This window comes from Helobdella robusta, assembly GCF_000326865.2.
Source record: "Helobdella robusta unplaced genomic scaffold HELROscaffold_78, whole genome shotgun sequence".
Taxonomy (NCBI): Eukaryota; Metazoa; Annelida; class Clitellata; order Rhynchobdellida; family Glossiphoniidae; genus Helobdella; species Helobdella robusta.
In genome coordinates, this window is record NW_008705446.1 from 25,570 (window position 1) to 47,973 (window position 22,404).

At 34.3% G+C, this 22,404-nt stretch overlaps 4 protein-coding genes across 4 annotated transcripts; 2 read left to right on the plus strand and 2 right to left on the minus strand.

The window, feature by feature from the left end:
• Positions 1 to 655: 655 nt before the first annotated feature.
• Positions 656 to 10,687, minus strand: HELRODRAFT_181950 (hypothetical protein; the record flags this gene model as incomplete). Its single annotated transcript, XM_009031723.1, has 14 exons — positions 656 to 762; positions 993 to 1,265; positions 1,493 to 1,625; positions 1,839 to 1,929; positions 2,148 to 2,389; positions 4,587 to 4,811; positions 5,414 to 5,679; positions 5,904 to 6,035; positions 7,127 to 7,219; positions 7,601 to 7,705; positions 8,087 to 8,186; positions 8,623 to 8,904; positions 10,129 to 10,208; positions 10,477 to 10,687. 14 exons carry the CDS (start codon positions 10,685 to 10,687, stop codon positions 656 to 658), a joined length of 2,340 nt encoding a protein of 779 aa, XP_009029971.1.
• Positions 10,688 to 14,986: 4,299 nt separating this feature from the next.
• HELRODRAFT_181951 (hypothetical protein) lies at positions 14,987 to 17,133 on the minus strand (the record flags this gene model as incomplete). Its single annotated transcript, XM_009031724.1, has 5 exons — positions 14,987 to 15,110; positions 15,493 to 15,586; positions 15,876 to 15,981; positions 16,697 to 16,889; positions 17,102 to 17,133. 5 exons carry the CDS (start codon positions 17,131 to 17,133, stop codon positions 14,987 to 14,989), a joined length of 549 nt encoding a protein of 182 aa, XP_009029972.1.
• A 2,856-nt stretch (positions 17,134 to 19,989) lies between these two features.
• On the plus strand, positions 19,990 to 20,548 carry HELRODRAFT_181952 (hypothetical protein; the record flags this gene model as incomplete). The annotated part of the gene is made up of 2 exons (XM_009031725.1): positions 19,990 to 20,322; positions 20,384 to 20,548. The coding sequence occupies 2 exons, from the start codon at positions 19,990 to 19,992 to the stop codon at positions 20,546 to 20,548; spliced, it is 498 nt and encodes a 165-aa protein (XP_009029973.1).
• Positions 20,549 to 20,787: 239 nt separating this feature from the next.
• On the plus strand, positions 20,788 to 21,566 carry HELRODRAFT_181953 (hypothetical protein; the record flags this gene model as incomplete). Its single annotated transcript, XM_009031726.1, has 2 exons — positions 20,788 to 20,909; positions 21,239 to 21,566. 2 exons carry the CDS (start codon positions 20,788 to 20,790, stop codon positions 21,564 to 21,566), a joined length of 450 nt encoding a protein of 149 aa, XP_009029974.1.
• Positions 21,567 to 22,404: the final 838 nt, after the last annotated feature.

Genomic DNA, 22,404 nt, shown 5'->3' on the forward strand with positions numbered 1-22,404 from the left:
TGTGATAACTCTACTTAGACCAATGACCAATCTGGCGGCTGCATTCTGGATTCGATGAACTTTATTTACTACCCCTACACCAGCACCACACTGCAACGAATCGCAATAGTCTAATCTAGATAGTACAAAAGTCATCACCAGGCTAGTAAAAAATAAATTTACATTGATAACAAATTTTCAATTTACATAGCGCTCAACGTGAAGCTTCAAAAACATTGAATTCAAGCCCAAAAGCGTATAAAAAGCTGGAATCTTGTTCCATTCAACGACACCACTAAGCCATCTCACCGCCTAGTAAAAAAGATGTTGATATTAAAAGTGGGACGGATCCAAAAAATCGAGATTCATGCTATCCGGATCAACACCCGAAACTAACTCATGAATTCATAATGATCCGAATCTGGATCCAAGTGAATTCGTGATCATAATTAAATATTCTTCAAACCAAACTTTGAACACTGAGAACAATTAACAATTTGATGCTTTATTTTTAAACCCACGCCGTTTTATCACATACTTAGAAAAGAGAGATGCTTGATTTGGCTGCAAATACTAACTTAAATTGAAAAAGTTAACACGTGATTCAAAACAGTTAAATAAATTTTTTCCAGTTAGTAACTAAAAATATTCAATTAAATTATTTTTGTAAACTTATTCAAGGTTTTACTGAATCTATGGCGTTGTATTTTGTGAATCCAAAACTCTTCGGATTTCGGGGCTTCGACCCCAATCCGAATATCCAGATTCGGAGACACCGCATTCCTAGTTAATATAAATATAGAAGTCAAACTATAGCGCTCGGATTGTCGCACTTGTATGACAGGCTGCGACCACGGTAATTAATGATAGCAGTCATTTGATAATAAATAAATCACAATCTAACCCACTTTAGTTATAAAAACATCCAACTAAAGTTATTACAATTTTCATTATCATAGAATCCAGCAACCAGCAAAAACAGCCAAGAGATGAAAAAACCAAAAAAATCTCACCTTCAACCCAGTTGTATACGACGATAGTGTGTTCCTCATCCAACCCCACGGCCACCAGCAATTTCCCCCCGCATGAAAAGTCTACACTGACCACTCCCCCTTTCAACACGCCACTCAACACCGAATTTGTTGACATGGTTTTGCTATGCCATACGTGGATGGTAGGTCGTTGACCGATATCACCCGTTGCAACGATGCCTTTGTAACGAGGATTCTGATTGGTTGCCAAGCTTATGATGTCATCAGAATGACCAAGATAGAATCGTTGACAACCTGAACACAGAAATGAGTAAAATTTATTACAAAATTTTAAATTAGAATTATGAGAATTTTTTCTGATTTGTACATTCTCATTAAAACCACAAGCAATGGAAATGCGAAAAACGGGAAAGCGACAAATGAGCACTTTAATACAGCAATAACATTAACAGCAGCAGCAACAACAACAAACAACAACGGTGACAATAACAACTGGGACAACAGAGACGACAACAACTGACCAGTTGCCACATCAACGACAACGACAGTAGCGGCCGTGTGGTAAACAATCTCAGCACCGGCATGATCCAAATAATGCAGATTGTTGCGTGTGTCCATTCCCCTGTAGCCATACACCAACTTCAATTGAAGGCCCTTTTGTTGTGTTTTGTTGTGGCGAGAAGAGAAAATGTAGTAAGTGTGATGGCGTGAGAGAAGTAATGGCTTGTGAAATGTGGTGCGTGTGGTGGGTGTGTTTTGGTGTGTGCTTGCGTGGTAGGTAGAAAAATGAGGTAAGTAAATTATTTGAACATGCATATGTTGATAAAACTGACGAATCATTTAAATAAAATTTAAATAAAAATCTACTTTTATTTCATTGCTGTCAATTTTGAGATCGTTTTTTTCAGGGGTTGAAAAGTTTTTGTTTTCAATTCGTCGACTGAATAAAAACTTGACACTGCAGTAAAGTCAACAAGAAAGTCGAAATAAACATCTTAAACAAAACTAAACATGAAAGTAATAATAAAAGTAATGAGAAAAAGGGTTACAAAGATATTTGCAAAACAACGTTCATAATAATAATGATTTTCATGATCATTAGATAATAATAATTAATGTTTTCTTCAAGAAATAATAGCAAAGGCAACAACAAGAACGACAACAGACACTACCTACCTATCGACAACTGTGTTTTCCTTATTAAGTGCAATTCCTCCTCCGTTATCACCACCACCACCTCCATCATTCTCGCCGCTACCAACATTTGAAGCCACCTGCTTGTCTCTCAGCGGATCGATATTGAACTTGGGCACATAATCGATCTTGGCCTCCCGCTCGACATCACTATCATAACCACCTGGAATATTATCCTCACCCTCATCACTGCCATCACTGTTGGAATCTTCACTTTGGATGGCCTGGTGATGACGATTGCGTGACGGTGATGACGATACATTAGATCGCAGGTCTTCATTCAAGGACGACCTGTGTTGGTGTTGTTATCTTTGATGATGCCACATAGAATATGATGGGAATCTCTGCCTATATGCATGCATGTAAGGTTAACATGGTGGTTGCCTTTTAGAAATCGATCGAGATAATTGAGATATTAGATTGAAAACACCAGCGTACATTAACGGCGCCAACAAATGAATCGGTTTAAATGGTCATAGCGAAAGCACAGAGCAAAAAAAAAATTAGTACATCAGATCATTTATCTTCAGCAGTCTATTTGAAATGTTACTTTATATAAGATCAACCTACAACGAGGTCTGTAATGAATAAATGAAAGGAATGTTCAGAACGATATGAAACAGCATGATTTCATCTCAGGTCAGATGAGCATTTACTCGTGTAACTGACTTGAAGGACATTTGAATTGCCCGCTAATCAATATTTTGTTAATTTAATGTCTTTTTATTTTTTTGCACTGTACATTTATGATCTTAATATTTGTATTATATCTAAATTTTGTATTTTTAGCATAGAATTATTATTATTAGCATTTATACAGCGCTTTTTAAATGAACTTCTCATAAGCGCTTCACAAAATTTAATAACTTGATGAAAATTCAGTAATGAAGTCGACGGTTGGTCTTTGCTAGTTTTCACGTTGGTATTATTTTTTACGGAGAAAGGATAAAAGGAAAACGGTCTCGAGTTTAATTTGAAAATGATCGATAATCAATCAATCAATCAACCAACCAACCAATCGATCGATCAATCAATTAGTTTATAAAGCGCTATTTCCGCGCTGTTCAACAGCGCTCCTCAGTGAATTTTGCAAACAGATGGGTCTTGAGATCCTCTCTGAACTTCGTAAGTGATGGAAAAGTAGTCAGAGAAGGAGGTAGAGAGTTCCAAAAAAGGGCCAAAAAAGAATGCAGATTTAGCAAAAGAGTGTTTAACATGAGTTAAAAAGAAGTGAGAACAAGAAGATGATCGTAACCGGGGTGTTTAGGTCCAATAAATATATGTGATAAGTACTTAAGAAATAATTTAGATTGAGACTTAAACATTAATATGCAAAATTTAAAAAAGATTCTATATTTTATAGGTCACCTGTGCAAAAGAACAAGATATGGAGATATATGAGAAAAAGAAAGGGGCATGAGCAACTAGACGAGCAACAGAGTTAAAAGCTTTACTTAAGGGATAGAGTGTAGAATCAGGAAGACCATAGTATAGCGAGTTACATTAATCAATCCTAGATAAGACTAACGAAGTAACAAGAGGAAGAAAAGTAAGATCGTCAAGAAAATGCAAAAGATTTTTTATTCTACGTAAATGAAAATAAAAACATCTAGCAACACTATTAATCTGAGAAGAAAGAAACATGCTAGAATCAAAGATAAAACCTAGACTACGAAACTCATGAGAAACATCAAGAGTTTTAGAATCAGGTAAGATAATAGAAGAATTAGCAAAAGAGCGTTTAGTTTTATTAAAACAAATAAATTCAAATTAAGAAGGATTAAATTTAAGACACATAGAGTCAGACCAAGCGATAATTGAAGAAAAACATAGAGATAGATTATGAAGAACACTATTGAGATTAGATGGAGATGGAGGAAAAGACGTATAAATATAAGAATGACTCGTGAAAGTTGACTAGTGAAAGAATAATTATTAATAATACGAGGTAGTTCAGAAGTATTGAAGATAAATAGAAGAGAGCCAAGGATAGAACCTGAGGTACTCCAAAAGTAAGAGTAGAGGAGTTAGAAGTAGAACAATGCGTATGCTTGTGCGCGTGTGCGAGTGCGTGCATGTATGTGCGATCAAATGATGCAGAAAATAAATTGTAAATGGCAATTAAATATTTGCCCGTGCGTGTACCCTGTCCCAAGTTGTCATTGCGAGATGACCAGGTTTAAAAGCTAGACAGCCAGACAGCAAAACAAAAAGCAGGTTCTGAGTATGACGCATTGCTTGCGTAAACAAACGTGCATGTACGTCGTTGTGTAGTGTGAATATTAGGCTCTTGTTTTCAATGCATTTATGTAAAAAAAACAATTTTTAAGCAAATAAAAAAATTAAACATTAGAACGTTTCACATTTATTTTTAAGACAATTACCTGAACAAACAGAATTAACAAGTCCAACGCACCTGACCTTTGCACTCCGACCTGGCTCATTAGTCACTCCATTCATTGACCTGTTTTCGCGACCTGCAACCGGTTCAAGTTGAACCTGTTCTGGTCCTCCGATCAGCTTCCAGATTAATATTGAGGCATCATCACCACCAATGGAAATGAGCGTGCGACCATCACACATCCATCTGACGTTGGTCACGTGAGCGCTGTGGCCCATGTACCTCTTGTGCTTGTTATTCTTTAGCTGCCATGCAGTAGAGTTGACAAATTTATTAGTCATCAAATTAACATCCACTGCTTGCCTGCTCTTTATTTGTTTTACTATAACAAGACATGAGTTAATACACAAAAAATAAAAACTACTACAGAAGAACAAAAACAAATTAAAAAAACTTTTTAAGTGTTTTTTAATTGCACTAAAAAAAATAAAATAAGTTTTTAATTTGAGAAACGAAATAGCATTTACTTTGTAAACATTTTTAGAAAATATTGATTAGTTAGTAAACAACGTGGTACGTGACGCTGTGCTACTGTGTGGTTACTCCTTTACTCAAACAGAATCTCACATTTTAAAAAATATTATCAAATACATTTTTTACAAAGTAAATGTTATTTGATCGATTATATTTTAAATTTATTTAATTTATTCTTTTTCTCTCAAGTTCAATAAAATAAAAAGTTTTTTCATTTGTTTTTGAAGAACGGACAAAGCCGAAAGTAAGTCAATGAAAAAAAAAAGTAAGTCAAGAATCATTGCTCACAGATTACTAACTTATTTAATTAAATTGATTAAATAGAACGCACTAAATCAGCAAATACAAGATTAGCAACAAATTAGCAAACAACCTTTGCTGGGAAATTGAACAACTTGACGAGTCCCAAATCGTCACCAGTCACCAAATATCGCTTGTCCCTAGTCAAACTGGAACTGTTTACATCGGTGACGTCACTATAAGGCGACCAAATTCCGGCACACATGGGCCCCAACACCCCGGTGAACGTCGACCAAACAAAGTTCTCAATGTCTGTCAGGGTTGGAGTGATTCTGTTTCCTCGGGGGGCTTGGTAGAAGAGGTGCTCCCTAGCTCCCGTGTTCACTTGAAGTACACTTCCTATCAAAATCATCATGTACTATATTTATAAAATTTCATTAATTGTTAACCTAAAGTATTATTAGTGGCATTAACAGAGAAGACAATAATAAACAAAAACGACAAAGATAATTTTAATGAAAAAGTATGATGCAATTTCAAATGTCAGGCATGTGATTCAACGAGGCAAAACACTTAAATGAAAAAAAACTGCAAAATTGTAAAGCAGCATTCAGCCAGCTAACCGTCATCATTCCAATCCAAATGTGTTACGTAACTGGATGCACCTTTGCACACACCCACCAGTTGACACGTCGACGCATTGTAGATGTCAACAAAGTTGTCGTGGGAGGCTACTGCTAAGTAAGCACCAGGGTCTGTTCGTGTATACATACAAACAACCGTCGTGTCAGCTTAGTAATGCAATGAAATAAATCCATCGCGGGTAATGAAAACCATAATATATAGACTAAATATATAGGTCTACGCATTATAAAATGCATTTCCAAGAGTTGTGATGGGTAATTAGCGCGTTTGTATAGAAAAAATTTTCCGATACTAGCTATCGGAAAATTGTGCATAATATAATTGCATGCATAATAAATTTATTAAGGAATTATTTCGAAGTATTGCGCCTTATTCAAGTTACATAAATATAGATATACTAAAAGCTAATTTAGCAATATAAAGTAAAACAGAGACAAATATTACTATTTTTTTTTAGTTTTTTCGAGTTTTTGCCACGTTTTTGGATTAATTTTTGCTGCAACATTCGTAAAAAGGTTCGAGAACTTCTTTTGAATTCCTTTTTCTACTTCACAATTGTCCGTTTTGTAAAAATTTAATAATTTTAAAACTTGAATTTCCCACAATTTTCAATTAGAATTTTAACTTTAGCCTTTAATATAGGTGTTATCGTAACCAGTATTGTATTGTATTGTATTGTATACGTACACCTGTAGTACTTTTTAAAGCCAGTTCTTGGTATAGCCATCTATAGATATATACAAATGTGATAAAACCGTTCAGGATTTTAAAATAAAATATGTATACAAATGATATATAAAAAATACTCAAAGGTACGATATGTAGGATGAAACGATTTAAATATATGTACAAATTAAAAGTCCAAAAGACAGTGCTAAATATATTTAAATTTAAAATATTAAATATTACATATATTTACAAATGTTATAAAAAAAAATCCAGTAATAAAAATACGCAGGAAAGTGAAAATAAATTACATAATAAAAAAATTGTGATAAAACAGTTCTTTAACGAAATTAACGTACAACGAATGACAAATAAACACTTACACATTCAGCTCCCACATTTGACCACCTTTATTGCAATTTCACTCTAAACCTTCAATATATCCAACTATTTTTAAAACACCGACATTTCCTTTACACCATCGACACGCACGACAACATCGGCACAACATCATCCACGCAAGCACATGTTGAACCTGGTGAGAACTTCATATCGGATATGTTCTGTTTTCGTTTGTGGACTTTCATTTTTTCGGTTAACGTCGTCGAGTTGAAGATTACAAAACTACCTACCGCGTGTTAAGGTTGTTAAGATGCTATCAATTTATCCGATGCTGATTACAAATTTATCGCCATAGTTAACATCACTCATTGACCATTCATTGACCATAACGTTAAAAATCTATCAGCGATAGGGTTGATAAAGTTCACCAAACCGAATATATTTTACGATGAAATACATTAATTCACCGCAATACAAACCAACATTTATTTGTCTACTCATTCCATTCACAACCAATCATTCACTTGTCATTGCGATTCACCATTTACTGGAACAGAACACTCAGACGCGTAAAAACACGAATTCACACTTGAACATACACACAGGCACACAAACACACACGTAAACACACACACGTACACACACACACACACGTACACACACAAACCATCGGTCATGCCAGCAACAAGCAGCCCTCCATCGCTGGAGAATGCAATACATCTCGATGGTCGATCCAAGTACTTCATCAGCGCCAGCGTCGGCCCACTGGCACCTGATGTTCGGACATACACGCCAGTTTTTATGGACCATGTAAAATGTTGTTGGATAAATTACTTTAAAATATGTAGTCTTTACATACAGATCATGAAATATAGTAACTTAAAAATGATGATATAAGTGAAAATGATGACAAGTAGGAAGAAGGCGATGCCGAGTACATTACGCCGTGGTTATGAAAACAATAAATTCGTCATTATGAAATTGGTGACGAAGATGGCGATGATGTGTTAGGTTAATGAGAATGAAAGTGAAATAAAAAAATTTCTGACAAAAATGTTATTGAAAATAAGGACAAAATGATTAAAAAATGACCAATCAGATGTTACATAGTTATATTGACGATTATTAACGATGACCATCGAGACCAACCCACCAACACTCCAGAGTCTCAGTGTGCAGTCGTCACTAACAGTAGCAAAGTACATCTTGTTTGGGTGGGTAGCCAGCCCCCACATTTCTCCCTCACCATGTCCCTGGGTGACGGTGTTGGTCATATTGTGGATCGACGATATAGAAATTAATTATGCAACGTTGTTAAGTTGAGTGACCTAAGGTTTGGTTTTTAAAACATCAATGATAACAATATGATTGATACCAAGTAAAATACTCTGAGATTAAATTCGTCATCAACATTGGAGAGACAAAAACGTATTTAATTCTAGTTACGGCTTGAAATTCACAACAATCGCAAAGCACGTCCTCATTAATAAACATGATTGTAATTTCATGTTATAAAAACAAAAACCATCGGCGAGAGTTGTGATTTGTACTACATAACCTGAAATACCAGATAACTTATATAGCGATATCGTACAATGACTTACGTTACCATGAAGCACACAAATATACACATCTAAAACATACATCTTATCGCATATATGAATTATAGCCACATAACAGTGATCAAACCTGTTCGATAATATGAATCTGGTTACTGCTGATGTTGAGCTCAACAACTTCAGACTCTTTGGTACCTACTAACAACAAGCTTCCATTTCCACCAATCACCGCTGATTTGATGCATCTCGTATTTGACTGGACGCTGGTTCGATTGGACGATGACGCCAAATTGTGTTTGTTATGGTTGCCGTTGAATGTGGAAGAATCGATGACGACCACGTGATGCCTGTCCACGAACTGATTGGTCCACGTAATCACTGTGCCGTCTTTGCCACCAGTCACAAACGTCAGCTGGGTGATTGGTGTTGTTTTTTATCATTTGTCAGTCTAAATACTGATATACTGATCAAATTTAACAACAAAATTTAGTAATAAAATGTATATATTTCTAAATAAATAAGCAAATAAATATAAAAGCATATATATATATATATATATATATATATATATATATATATATGCTTATATATATATATATAGAATTTATAGAATATTGTAAAATATATATATATATATATAATATATATATATATATATAGCTTTTCAATTTTTTGTACGACGAACTTAAGTTCATCATCAAGTTTGTTCACCTCATAAACAAAATTTTTATTCGTTTTTTACATTTTCGCTTGAATATTTATGCGCATTTTAACATAAAAGCTTTTTTCGACAATCATTACATATGTACTATATGTACATGATGATGATTGCGTTTTGAAGTTTGCCGCCTGTATATATTTATATATTTAAATAAACATTTCTATGTATGTTCATTGTGTTATTTGCTTTGTTGTTCTGTGTATGGGGATATAGAAAGGAGTATAAAAAGGTGTATAGATTTAGTATAAAAGGTTGTTATGTAGATAAGGCAATCGAAACATCTAAGGCAGCGAGTTGATATACAAACTATCTTGATTTCGCTCTTGGTTTTTAGGTTTTGCACTCTTGATTTTTAGCTCTTGATTTTAGTCGCTCGGATTTTAGCCTATAGTTTGCGTGTTAATTTTAATATATTGCGATTTTGAATATTATTATTGTTATTTTGTATATAAAGACAGAGATTTGATTTTTATAGTTTTGTTTTTATTAAATAAAAGAAGTATATACTTAAAATTTTGGCTTGGCTCAACTATTTGTCTGAAACAATGAATGTTGAAGAAAACTTGCCGAAAGTTGACGAGACCGGAGTCTCTAGTCAACAAGAGGGGCGCCCGGCCCGTGTTTTCAGACCCTGAAAAGGTCTATTGTGGCGGCTCCCGGTCAGGAAAGAGTCCGCCGAGGTGAAAGTTTCTCGGGTGGCTAATCGTATGTGAAAACGGATGAAAACCGCGTGGCGTGGTATTCGAATGCCGCTCAGCGAAAATCTACACAGTTAAAACTTTACGTACACGTTCAAGAAGCATCATCAAATGCGTTTGAGCAAATTAAATCTTTAGTCGGTTTCTCCAATATGTCTAGAAATAGGTTTTAAAAATTTCGCCATTTTTTAACGTTTGTCAAGTTCATTGATTCAACCTGTTCTTTTATATTCAACATTCCGTAAAGATAAGTCGAAAATAAACTCTGCATTTCTCTGAAGGCGGACTTAAGAATATCTTTTTCATTTGTTTTGTCATTTTTTTAGGAAAAAACATTTGAAAACCCTCAAATTATTTAGGAAAACATACATATAAAAAACAATTGAGCAAAGAAACTTGTGATGTTATTTTTAGTGAAGCTCCATATAAATAGTTGAATTGATAAATTAAAACAATTAAAAAACTATATTAAAATTGAAAATGATTATTATATGTAAATATCTGATGAACCAAAATACCCATTATTATGAAAAAACTTAACATAAGCCATACTAATCACTAACACCATCGCTGGAGTACATTGAGAACACAGGTCCCTGGTGACCTTGGATGACTTTCAGCAAAATGTTGTTGCCCCAACAATGTATCAAACCAGAGTTTCCGGCACTGAAACAACTTTCAGCATTGTTTCCGTAAGCCACACAAAGAACTGTTTCTTGTTGAGATACATTACCAAACACACCACGATTTGAATTGAAGCCATTGCCTGGTGTCATTTTAATAAGATGTCATTTTGTGTGTGTTTGTTGATGTTGATAATTACAAATACTGTTATATGAAACATGATACTATTAGGTAGCTGGATGAAATGACTCGATAATGGTAATTAAGTAATATTATTTGGTTGTCAAATTAGCTCAGACATCTCATGTCACATTGACTTGCATCAAAAATTAAATACAATCAAAGGTTCGATGCTGTACTTACGGTTGTATTATATTCGCTCTCGCAATTTTTTTTAACTTTCTGACAATTTAGTTTCTAGAAAGTTGTCGTAATTTAATTAAAGAATTCTATTCGCAAGAAGAGGTGGTTAGTGCCTTAAAATGCTTGAAAACTGAATGGGAGAATAATAAACAGGATATTAATGAAAAATTGATTTTACACAGTACAAATAAAAAAGATAAATTGGTGGACATTATAGCAGTTTTGAAGAGTTTTAAATTAAGTGGATTGACAAATGTCGTTTATTTGTCAGTAAAGATTTGAAATGAGTTTCCGGTTTAGAAAATGTTATAAAGGTGAATTTTGAAAATTTAAAAAATGAGATTAATGAAATGATAATGATCCAGTTGTTAATAACTTTTTCCCTGCTGATCTTATTGTTGTTTATTATTTTTTATTATACATTATTATAATTAAGGTCTTATAGTTTATTTTTTATTTTTGATCTTTCAACTAATATTGACTTTCAATGTTTCATGCTGATGTAGGTATGGGTGTGTGTGTGTGGGCGTACTTCATTATGCTTCATTTTGTCTATGCTTCGTTTAGTTTGTATTTTAATTAATCTGGACATTTTATCTAATTTAACTTGTGTTTTTTCTTTTCACTTCGGGTTTAGGGTGAACCATACAAGCTCGTAAGAGCTTTTGGTTTCTCCTAGCTTAGGCTGAATAAATTATTTACATATATATGGGGGATGGAAGTCAGGTTCCAAACAGCTTCCAAACTACGATCAACAAAATAAACCAAAATCAAAAATTATCGGTAAAAAAACGATTGAAAATAGCAAGCTTACAGCATAAAAACTTTTATTTTTAAAAATCTTTATTTTTTCTGCCTTACCGTTGTCTGCATTATTCAATAAATCAATTAAAATTGGATCTTTTCCTGATAAACTTAAAATAGCCAAAGTTTTGCCAATTTTCAAAGGTGGCGACTCGAAGTGTTTTGAAAATTATAGGCCAATTTCTATGTTACCTATCTTTTCAAAAGTTTTTGAAAACTCATGTTTGTAAAAATGTGGTAATTTTTAATCAAATTTAATGTAATTAATAAATCTCAGTATGGCTTGATACCAAAATCTTCAGCAGAGTTAGCAATTGCAGATTTATATAGATCTCTATTAAATGAGTTTGAATCCAAACTGTTTACGTTAAAGATTTTCATTGATTTAAAAAAGGACTTTGATGTCATTGATCACAAAATCCTTTTATAGAAGTTGTCTAATAGCTTCTAAATGGTTCAGATCATATTTACATGATTGAAAACAGTTTGTTTCCGTCGAAAATATTGAATCCTCATTGTCACTTATTAAAACTGGTGTCCCCCAAGGGTCAATCTTGAAACTATTATTTTTCATTCTGTTCGTGAATGATGTTATTCTCGTGTCCGATCGTTGTACTGCGGTACTATTTGCAGATGACACCAATATATTTTTGTCTGGTAAGAATCCAAAGTGTTGTTTAGAGAAATGGATGCAGAGCTTGTAAAATATTATGATTATTTTAAATTGAACAAAACGGTTTTAAATGTATAAAAAATAATTTTCGGACCCAAAATTAAGACTAACAACAACATATTTGAAAGTTTAACAATAAGAATTGGGAATACTGCGCTACCTCGTGTTCATTACACAAAATATCATGAAACTATTATACAAAGTGATTTAAATTGGACTCAACACATAAATATAGTCATCAGTAAATTATACAAAGTTATTGGCATTGTATATAAATTGCGAAATAAATTAACACCAAACACTATGATAATGATCGATTATGCGTTTTTCTATATATATATATATATATATATATATATATATATATGTATGTAAATGATAGATATATTCACAGCATGTTCGGCGTTAGTTAACTTCCTGTTTAACTTTTCGATTTTTCTAACGGTTGATCGTAAATCATTCTCAAGTTTCTTGAGTTCAAAACCAAAATTTTTGTTTATTTTATGCATGATAGAACAAAAAAAACTTTTTTCGGTATTTCTATACCATCTTCGGTTTTTGAATTAATATGTTGTGCATGTGGCCAGATGCTCAACATACTGTGTCTCTACTCTACTTTGTAGATTCCTGTTTGTTCAAAGTGAATAATTAACGCTCATTTAATTAGTTTTACAATCTTCAAATTCGTCCAATATAACACTTATACGTGTTTTCATTATCGATGATTCCTCTGTTTCAAAGTTGAAGGAGTATAGAAAAAAAAGCATCAATTCCTGTACTTTCGCACATTAGAATTATTCTGCTTCTTAAAGCATATCATTTAAAATATTGTTAAATCATTAAAAAAGTTGTTAAACGAAAAAAAAGTTGAATTCTTTTAGCAAAGTGAATTCATATTTGATATTTGTTTTTGCAAATATAAGATATTAGGTCAGTGCAATTGTGTTTGAGAAGTCAAAATTTCCAAAAAAAGCATGCATTTTTAGTTGATCAAAGAGGTGAAAGAAAAATGAGAATTAGTGATATTAATAGCAATCGGACTAAAACTTTACAAAAAAAGTTAACACGGAAATATGCATCAACAATTAAATGCCAGAAAAGTGATACTAATAACACCCAATCAAGGAACCATGGAAAATAAGAAATGCATCAGAAGTTTACTGTTGTTGTTGCAAATATGTGACCGTTATGGAGTGTCTGATAGAGCTGGTGCTGCAATTGCTTCAGCAGTTTTACACGAACTTTTGTCGGATGTCGTGATTGATAAATCGAAACTGCGAAGATAAGGAAAGAAAACACGTGAAGTCCTTATGAAAAATGAAATGCAACTGAATTTACATGCTTTATTTTTTGATGGACAAAAAGATAGAAACACTGAAAATAGTTACAAACGGAATCAAAAGGTACAGGCATGTAGTTAGTGAAGAACATTTATCTGTCATTGAAGAACCGGATTCCATTTGTTTAGGTTATGTGACGCCATTACAAGGAACAACTAAAAGCATTGAAACGTCGGATAACGCACTTTTTAAAAATATTGAAACAGATGATCTCCTAGCTATTGGATGCAATGGAATAGTAACGAATACAGGAAAATTTAGTGGTGTCATAAGTCTATTTGAAAAAAAATTCCGAGGCCCTTGCAATGGATAATTTGCATGCTTCATTTGAATGAACTGCCTTTGAGGCATTTGTTTGATCACATTGACGGTAAAACGTCTAGCCTTAATGGTATGCTGCAGGATAAATGGGAAACGAAAGATGTAATAGAATTTGAGCCAATACCAGGTCAATTACCGACACTAAAAGATTATGACTTAAGCATAGACCAAAAACATTTGTATGAAATTACATAAGCAGTAATTACTGGAAAATGCTCAGGTAGTTTGGCAAAAGATGATATTCATGGTATGGCAAAAGATTCATGCTTCTAAAAAAATTATGCCAAATTTCACACTGAAGCTTTTATTAAATGTTTTGTGATATGTTACGTTGATAATTCATTTTTCCTAATTGAAGCATTGTTAAAGTAAATGATTAAAGATAATATTCGCATTTATAAGAAAATAATGGCAACTAATGGATGGTGCATCTGTTGCTTTAGCAGAATAAACTAGAATATGACCCATTAAATATGAAAACATCATGTTGGTTCGAATTTGAACAAAATATATGAATAAAATCAGACATCTGCCTAACACTGCACATCCATACACCTAGAATATGTCTAGCAATAAATTAACTTACAACAAGAAATGTACAAATTTGCATAAGCACACAGACAGACATAACTAACAGAACACACATAAATAAACTACATCCTACATTATTATAAATATCCACAACTAAACATCTAATGCTACACAATCATATTTGCCTAAACAGTGGAGGATCTAGACAACTTTGATGGGGGCCAACAAATTGAAAATGTTTAAATTTTCCATGGAGGCCAAGGCTGACGACATTTTTTTGCTTAGAACGTTCAATTTATGGTCAAATTTACTCATGAAACGGTCCTTTTTCTGACTTTAATTAAAAAAATGCTCACAACGGGGGCCCCCAGCTCCCTCTAAATCCGCCACTGTGCCTTAAACTACAAAGACTTTGACAATCATAATATGTACTCAGACCAACCAGCTTGACACCAGAACTTGATGTGTTTGTTGCCAACAGTAACCAACTTGTTACCATCAAAAGGGTTCCACTTCAACATGTAAATCTTATCTTTATGTCCTCTGTCGTGGGTGATGTTGGTGGCGATATAACGATGCTAGTTATAAGATGGTGTTGGAGAGGTGAGAATGAAAAGATGTTGGTGATATGTCGCACGTTATGGATATACCGCCAATATTATCTATTAAACGCATTTAGCTCCTGGCTTGAGCTTTATTAAAATGGCAATGTTTTACGGCAATTGACTTGACCATGAAACCGGTCTTGGTTTTAAACCACCACCTGAATAATCTGGCACCTAAAATACAAATACCAAGTAATCTAGCACCTTAATAACCTCAGAATCAATTCTTTACTAAACGTAGCTGGCGTATTTTACTATTCCTAAAAATCCTGTCACAAAAATTATGATGATGGTTAATATGATACAACGTTCATGCGAACCTCGTAGATGCCAGCTGAGCACCTTTTCTCCAATCCCAGACAACGATCATGTGGTTATCATCAAGTCCCACGCTGGCCAACTTCTTGCCGTCAGCTATGTTGGATGTTGAATGTTTATATAGGTGCTCAAGAATAATTATCTAATTTACTCTGTTTTTGGATATTTATCATTTAGCCGCTGTGTACGTAAACGTTGACAGAAAAATTAATGAAAATGCAATCAATTGCTTTTACGCAACAATAAAACAATAATAATAATAAGGACCATTAAAATTACAACATGAAAAATTATAAGATCAACACCACGAAATAAAATTAAAAAGATGACAAGGAAATGACAAGGGAGAAAAAAATGACAACGTGATGCAACAACAGCAGCCAACCAGTGAAATCTAGAAAGCTGACACCCCTCTGATGCCCTCCCTTCAAGATGCTCACCGTCTTCATGGAGGTCCCCTCCCACACGTGGATGTCTGGTGATTTCCCTATCTTCATAATGATGTTTCATGTTAGTTTCACGTTGATTATGTGTTTTAACGTTGCGTATCAGTGCATTCTAATTGATTACAATCAAGTAATATGATATAAAAATTCTTATTCACATTTTCTCATTCCCGTTTCGATGGTTCTCATTCGAATGAAAAAAATAACAGTAATAATACAATTATTTGGAACCATTCAAATTGGCGTAACATTATAATGTCCAATTTTTAGTTGTAGTGAGATTGGATTGAAATTCCAAAAAGTTTTCGTCCACCAAACGCAAAGAAAAATGGTGTGATGCGTTAAGTCACAGCGTATCCGCAGTGCGTAAGGCAGTTGGTACTCAGAATAATACAAATGAGAGACCAATTATCGTTAAGCAGCATATACATGAACACAATGTTATCGTCAAATAACAATCATTTTCAGCGTTAAAAGCATTATTTATATTGAGCGTAAATATTATCCATGAAAGAGTACAAATGTCACCGTAATTAAAATATGACAATATATTTAAATACTATTAACAAAAAACGGATAAAATTTTTAAAGGGCAGAAAATTTGCTTTTTTCACATAGAACAAAAAAATCTTGACAAAAAATGATTACAACTATTTTCGGGCATCGCAATTGATCACACGAGAAAACAATTATCTTTATTGGCTCAATCAACATCACTCATAATGAAATTATTTTATAACTGTTTAATTTTTGAACTGACCTGTCCAGAAGCAACGATATCTTTGTTTGGATGCACAGTTAGTGATAATATATCATCATCGTGTCCGAGATAAAATCTTTGCATTTTTTGTTCTTTGTCGTAAACAATGCCCACTGCAGCTGAATGGAAGACTATGTTACTGGTGCATATTGGCAGGTAGAACACGTTGTGACGACTGTCGAAGCCGCGATATCTGAATCAAGTGGTTATGCCAAATTTAATTACGACTAACAGTTAACGAACACTTAGAACAATTTAGTACAGATTCAATATATCTACTTGCCGTTCATATCGTTTAATGTTCATTTCGTCTAACGTCCTTTTGTCCGATTAATTTAGTTTAATATGGCTTGTTTTCAAATTTGATTTCTAATATAGGGTTGATATCTAATTCAAACTTTCAACGTTGCAGTCATCTGGAAGCATTTGTACTCCATGTTATGTTTTCACGTTTTGTTTCCATGTCTATTTTATAAAATTTCGATATTTAATATTTCCGTATTTCCATCTTATCAGAAACTTCTCTCGACAAAATATTAGTTTATTAAATGATGCCTTATTTTCTCACAAGTGGAAACCTTTATTGAAGCTTAATGATGTTAATATTGCTTTCACATTTTTCACTGATGTTTTTTCGTTCTAAAATATTGGAGCACTGTCTTTTGGTTAAACATGATAATAAGAAGAAAAAACATCCATAGATAACTCAAGTTATTTTGGTTTCTGCTAAAAATAAAAATAAATAATATTCAGTTTATATAAAACATCCCGATTGTTTGAAAATAACCAGAGTTTTTCCATTGTATAAAAATAGTTCTCGGAATAATTTATCAAACTACCGACCAATTTCTTTAGTATCCACTTTTTCTAAAGTTATTGAAAAGTTAGTTCATATACGTTTGACAAATATCTTCAACAATATAATTTGTCAAAGTCAGTAGGTTTCGCAAAAATAGCTCAAATAAACTGGATTTTAGATTTATGTCAACTGGTTGTGCAAAATATCGGCTTTGGTGCTTTTGCCATTGGAGTTTTAATCTGTTATGGCAGCCCAATAAGTTTTGCTTCGGGCCACCAGCTTATCTTTGCAAATAAAAGAATGAGAAAAAAATTTATAATTGTCTCATTTCTTTTGTAAAAAAAAGTACACAGTGCGCACCACTAATAACTATCAATCAATCTTCGTTTTGCGTCCAGAGACCCAGTTCCCCGAGGTTGGACGTTGTTTTCTTTGCCATCAATTTTTTTGCGCCTAATTAGACGATCAGTTGTATCCATTTCATTTAAATTTAGAGCTTTCATGCCTTCCTCGACTGTTTGCGACCAAGACTTCTTTGGACGGCCTTTGGGATGTGTGTCAGGTACTTCAACATCTGCAAGAGAAGTTATGGCTCTGTTTCCACTTCGTTTGAAATGACCAAACCACCGCAGACGGTGTTGCCGGCATTCGTCCTTTATATCATCAAAGTCAGCACGACGCAGGATTTCGGTAGATTTGATGTGGTCTTTCAAAATAATTAGTTGCATCCATTGGAGCATTTTCATGTCGGTTCGTTGAAGTTGATGTTCCAGTTTGGTTGTCATTGGCCATGTTTCCGCACCATATAACAACACCGGACGTATCCCAGATTTATAAAGTCTTGATCGTACTGGTATGTCACGCCGCATCAATATAGAGGCAAGGAGATGCCATTTATTTCAGGCTGCACGTATGCGTGCTCGAACGGCAGCTTCAGCTGTTCCAGTACAATCCAGAACATCCCCTAGATAATGAAACGATGTGACTTTCTCTACCTTAATGGCTTCAAAAACAGTGCTATTTCAAATTTGTTGTTGTGGATTGATGCAAGCAGGACAAACAAAATTGGACACTTTAGATATAGTACCAATAATTTTTGAACAACGGTTGTGATACCACTGGTTACACTGCCGACACTTGATTGAATTGTTACCTACACCAGCTTTACAAACTGAACAGGGCCATCGTCCAGTAGCTGTGGATTGGATGGGTTCACCAGTGTTCATTGCTTTGGTTTTGCTGATGTTGACTTTGAATCCATGATCGGCGAGTCTGGTGTTCCAATCTTCAAACATATGTGCCGTGTACCACTTATAACTAGGTAATATATTTGGTAAAACATGAGGCATTACAAATTCTGGGCAATTTAGGACCATTGACTTAAAGATTTTATACAGATTTAATTAATCATTAAGTTTCGATTATTAAATTCAACTTTGGATAATACTTGCCGTTTGTTGATCGTTTATTAGAAGATTATAACATTAATTCGAACAAGATCGTGTATATTTGGCCATAAAATCATCCCATAACATATATGATCATTCAAATTTGAAGAAGATTTAAAATGGCAGGATTAAAGGAAAAGAACGAATAAAAAACTATTTATCACCCGATGACATGATCCAATCGGAGACTTGCGTCCGGTAATGAATTCTGCTGATTGGTTGTCTTAAATGCCTCACCTTCGTTCCTATTGGCCAGACCGGTGATTTTTGTTTTTCTCTTCGATGCTTCTATCCACATTAAAAAATTATAGTTGAGAAAATAAATAATAAAATATTTATAAAATTATGGAGAGTTATTTCAATGTTTTTAAAAAACACACTCAATTTTAATACAAGGCATTTGATATTTTATGGACATTCACGAAATCGGGGAGCCATCATGTTTGCACAGCATTTAAACCAGCATGTGTTGAACCATGAATCAAAGTGTGGTCCTCATTACTTGCCCTCTGTGCGTAGTCACACATTAAAATAACCGAATTTATGATAACAATCATCAATTGTTAATTTCCTTTCACCTCCCGCTATCCGCTGCAAAATAAATTGTTTCCGTTATTTCTTTACGATGCAGACTTTTCAATGTTATTTTTTAAATCGGTTATCTCGATTTACGCAACTAAATATTTTTACAATAATTTTTACAATAATTTTTACAATAAATGAGCTGAAATATTCATTTATTTAGACGTGCTTATGATTTTGTTTGATCCAATGCGATTAGTTGGCTGAGTTGTTCATTTATAAGCTCCTGTTTTGCCAAAGATTGAAATATCAAAATTAAAAAATTATAAACATGATTCAACAAATTTAAACATGCATTTGATACTCGACGGAACTGGCTCGATTAATTGTCAAAGTTTCACAAAAAATCGAAGAATGGTAATTTTTACTTCCGTTTTAATCAAAGGTATTTTAATCAACACACGAGAAAATAATGGTGAGAGCGTGTTGTATAGCTTCCGTGTGATAACTAAGATAAGAACACAATGACTGCCAAGCACCACCAACCAGCCGCTCCATCATCACGCCGTCTCACCGTCTCGGAATGGAACGTGTGGGTGGGCACGAAGAACGAGCAGAACAAACGAAGGAGCAATCTTTTCAATGATAACAACAATACATCAGACCAACCTTCTCTCTTTTTCATCTTCTGCATCATCATTATTTCCTTTTTGTTGACAGCACGTTCGTACGTTCTCTCGTTCTCCTTTTCGATATCAGAATCAATGAACGCCACTGAAGATGGTGAAGATGGGTCATCGTCGTCGTCGTCGTTGTCATCAAATGCTTGGCTGGAAGGTTGTGCTTGTGTAAAAAAAGTATTTAACAACCTCAATACTATTATCATCGCCATCAACATCGTCATCACCATCAACAAAGACATTACCAAATCAAAATGAATATCCATTTCAACAACATCACCACCATTGTTACAATTCAAGCGGCGACGAGACAGCCAACGTCCAACGTCCAACAGCCAACCATTTAACCATCAACTACCATGTTGCACAAGCATATGCAGTGAAGATGAGAGCGGTCCATTGATGGATTATTAGACACGTTGTACTACTTAATTGTTACAACGAACTCTGATAAATATTACTTAATTGCAAAAAGCATTAAACAATGCTAACACGTATCGCAACAATTTCATCCTCTTACAACAACAACCTAATAAATTAAACTGTATATATATATATATATATATATATATATATATATATATATATATATATATATATATATATATATATATATATATACGCTCACCAGCTAATGAGATTATGTTACCATCTGCACTCTTATTGGTCATTTTGTTGGAACCGTTCACGAACTGCCATTGGAAGATAGCATGGTCGGCTCCTCCCACACTCAACAATGATTGGCCATCTTTGGTGAACCTGCAGTTGGTCACGTGAGCTGAATGACCAATGTATTTGTGATGCTTGGCTCCTGGATCATTTAAAAAAAATTGAAGTTTAAATAATATTTCTAAAAATAAAATGTATTACCAAAGGCCTAAGAAATCTAGCAATTATTTCTAAAAAAAATAAAAAAACATCCAACAAATTATAGCCACATCATTAAACATTTTGCAACATCCATTGATTTCGTCCTGGGTATGACATAAAACTGCATCCACGCTGCCTTACGTGCTTTTGAGGCTAGGCCCACCGCTTATAACTGGTGGTTGTCGTCAGGATGGGTGTCCGGATGTAAAAACTTTTCCCCTAGTCCCCAGCAGGCCTTAAGTGGTCAAGGGGTGCCAAGAATCCCTGGGAAGTATGCAATAGCGGAAGGATGTTGCAAAAAAATTCAGAATGGCCCCTCTATGGTACTTAGACTTGGAACGCTCAATGTTGGATCAGTGACTGGCCGCAGCATGGAAATCGCAGAAATGCTCGAGCGTAGGATTGACATCTGCTGCCTTCAGGAAACCCGATGGAAATCGAATGGTGTCTGTCATGTCAACTCAGACAAAGAAAAATATAAACTATTCTGGAATGGTCAAAAGACGGCCAAAAATGGTGTTGGAATTTTTGTCAGAGAACCGCTAGCCTAAGAAGTACTGGATATTAAAAGGATTAATTCACGTCTCATGTGGATCAAGCTTCGCATAGAAAAGCAAACAATGATTATTTTTTCTGCATACGCACCACAGACAGGCGAATCAGAAGAGATGAAAAATGACTTTTGGACTGCATTCTCTGACACCATCTCAACAATACCAAAATCTGAAACAATCCTGATTGGAGGCGATTTTAATGGCCATGTTGGAGAGAAAACAGATGGTTTTGACAACGTACATGGAGGTTTTGGCTATGGAAAACAGAATGAAGATGGCAACCGCATCCTTGAGTTTGCTGAAAGTCACGGGTTTTGTTTACTGAACACATATTTTAGAAAAAGTTTGGAACATTTCATAACATACAAAAATGGACCATCAGCCACGCAAATTGATTTCTTCGCTGTCAAGCAACCACACCGAAGGCTGTTCAAAAACGTCAAATTATACCTGGCGAATCATGTGTCGCCCAGCATAGACTCCTTGTGGCAGACCTGGTTGTCGAACTGTCGAAACATAAGTCTAAACAAATGCCTCGGAGAATCAAAACGTGGAAGCTGAAAAGCAATATTCATCGAGAAAAATTTCAACAGATTGTCGCCACACAGTTAGACCACCAATCGCAAGCCAGTACAGATTAGAGTACATACAAAACAATTTCGATAAACGCTGCAACTACAAAACGTCAGCATGAACGTGACACTTGGTGGTGGAATGACAGTGTACAAAATGCAATAGCTGAAAAGAAAGTTGCATACAAGCAATGGCAAAAATCAAAGTCTGTAGATGACCATAAAATTTTCCGTGAGAAGAACAACTATGCAAGACGTCAAGT